This window comes from Mizuhopecten yessoensis, unplaced genomic scaffold, assembly GCF_002113885.1.
Source record: "Mizuhopecten yessoensis strain PY_sf001 unplaced genomic scaffold, ASM211388v2 scaffold1405, whole genome shotgun sequence".
NCBI lineage: Eukaryota > Metazoa > Mollusca > Bivalvia > Pectinida > Pectinidae > Mizuhopecten > Mizuhopecten yessoensis.
The window spans coordinates 1,079,416-1,082,032 of record NW_018404030.1 but is presented as its reverse complement, the minus strand read 5'-3'; the positions used below and the strand labels follow the sequence as shown (position 1 = coordinate 1,082,032).

Here is a 2,617-nt window from a genome sequence, read left to right as displayed (position 1 = left end):
AGTGTATGTTATTTTAAATAGTAAAAGTTAATTAATCATTCAACCAATGGCGACAGATATATTAGACAAAAGAATTTGTCAAAGTTTGTAGGCAATCTATCCCATTGTCAAGACAGATATAAGACCACTTACATATCACAACATATAACAAAGATTAATAGTCGCTACGAAACACACACATAAACAAACAAATCAGTTAGCATTTAGGAAATATGCTGACGCTATCACATATATCCTCAATTAGCAATAACTACCCTTCGGTTACAATCTAGCCGAAGGAATATGCTACAATACAGATCAGCATCATATATCTAACCAACATTGTTATTGAAATTAGTTGATAGTATCTATCTTTTGAATGTTGAGAAAGCTTTTATGCAATATATTTGCAAATCGATGAATCCGATACAACATTTTGGAACATCATATCGTACTGTTGTTGGACTTGCTTTACATTTAGTTCCCTATACTCAATGTCGAACAGAAGTAGATAGATCCCAAAAAGGGCGTCTTCTTCAAGGTTGTTTTTGCAAGGCTATTGTTCTTTCTTCTATTCTTTCAAACAACGTATAAATAGTGTTTATGTGAAAAACCAGAAATAAATTCTGAGCAGGGAATGAGACTGTTTGATGAATTAGCTATTTTCGGGTCGTATTACTGGGGTAGTATCACATTTGGCATTCTTCTATCGACACTAGCTCAACTGTTATGTTTTCCTTTCACAGGAACAGGATCAAACCTCTTCAGCCAAGAAAATCGACTTGACTTTTGGTGAGTTTACCAGTGTTGACCTCCCGTGCTTCTACACTTAATTCAGTCCCTCGATAGACCAGCCTCACGCTGATCTTTACATCCCTGTCCGTGCTTACACTGTCAGTTTGAACAGTTACAGTTCCTAGTTTCGTACATCCGGGTTCGGTCACAAATGTTGGTGAGTGGTTTGAACTCATGTACACGTCCAGAATGGCATAAACGCTCCCTGCGGGGATAAAATAGAACTTTTCAACCACATCGGCCCCCACTGTAGCCGTATCTCCGACACGTAGGTGGACGTCGAACACGTCATCGACTAGACCATCCACGACTCGACATGTCGGTGACGAGTGCTTGTCCGGGTTAAAGGGAACTTGCATCGCGATACCGTACGTGCTTTTACACACGCGACTAGCAATGGCGAAAGGTTCGTGTCCGAACAGAACCGCCCCCTTGAGCACCGCTGATGAGGCATCACTAGGATTAATGACCCGGATGTGAGGAAACACCCGACAAATATTATCCTTTACAATCGGCGATTCGGAATATCCTCCTACCAGTAATATCGTACTAACACTTGAGACCGGTTCCGAATTTAGCAGCGCGATGAGGTGTCCAACAATATGCGACAATGATGAAGCAAACAACGACTCGAAAAGCTCCGCGGTCAACACGAGCTTATCCCGCTTCAAACTTAGTTTGTCTTTGAACTCACTTTTAGCTAGTCCCTCCGCAAAACTGACGTCATGCATTTCGGTGTAAAGATCAAAAAGACACGCTGGAATCTTAATCTGAACGGTCATTGTTTGACCGCTTTTAAACACTCGCTTCTTCACCTCAAACTCAGACATGAGCTCTAGCATTTCCTGTGGATATTCAATATGCGCACGCATCATAACCGCGTCCCCTAATATGCGTATAATTAGGTTTGAGAACTCTGCGTCCACCAATGTGCCTCCCCAATACCCACCGGATGGTTGATGAAGTTCTTGTAGAGTGCCGTTTTCTTTGACGATATGAACTGTAACATCAACTGTCCCGCCTGGAAACAAATTTAGAAAGAATATTTAACATTTGTGTTGTCAGAAGTCAAGCTTACGTAAACGTGTAATTAAAAACGCAATGGAGACCATCGTTCCGCGACAACAACCTCAACACGATAAATCAGTATGGAATTGATTGAGATTATAAACGTATTTGTTACTCAATTAATTGATTTCAATGTGTTATCGTCACGTCACCGCAGGGATATACAAAACAGCCCCAGTTAAGTACAATGTATAGTCAGCTTGAAATATATAATAAAAACAAATATACAAAAGTATTTTCCAATTTTCCAGTAGTGTATGGTAATAAAGTGTGGTATACAGAGCAAGGTTAAGTATAAAGGACGAGTAAACAGAATAAAATATAAAAAAGTATGGTATACAGAGTAGTGTATGGTAATACAGTGTGGTATTCAGAGTAGAGTATGGTAATAAAGTGTAGTATACAGATAAGTGTATAGTAATACATTGTAGTATACACAGTAGTGTATAGTAATTAAGTGTGGTAAACAAAGTAGTGTATGGTAATACAGTGTAGTATACAAAGTAGTGTATGGTAATAAAGTGAAGTATACAGAGTAGTGTATGGTAATACAGTGTGGTATAGAGAGTAGTGTATGGTAATAAAGTGTAGTATACAAAGAAGTGTATGGTAATACAGTGTGGTATACAGAGTAGTGCATAGTAATAAAGTGTGGTATAGAGAGTAGTGTATAGTTATAAAGTGTAGTATACAGAGTAGTGTATAGTAATATAGTGTAGTATACAGAGTAGTGTATAGTAATATAGTGTAGTATACAGAGTAGTGTATAGTAATA

At 38.5% G+C, this 2,617-nt stretch overlaps 1 protein-coding gene across 1 annotated transcript in view; it reads right to left on the bottom strand.

Annotated features, from left to right (window-relative positions):
- Positions 1 to 240: 240 nt before the first annotated feature.
- Positions 241 to 2,617, bottom strand: part of LOC110461678 (heat shock 70 kDa protein 12A-like) — a 40,781-nt gene continuing 38,404 nt past the window's right edge. The window contains exon 6 of the mRNA XM_021515273.1: positions 241 to 1,795. Coding sequence (XP_021370948.1) covers positions 744 to 1,795 — 1,052 coding nt within the window. The 3' untranslated portion in view covers positions 241 to 743. The remainder of the gene's footprint in view (positions 1,796 to 2,617) is intronic.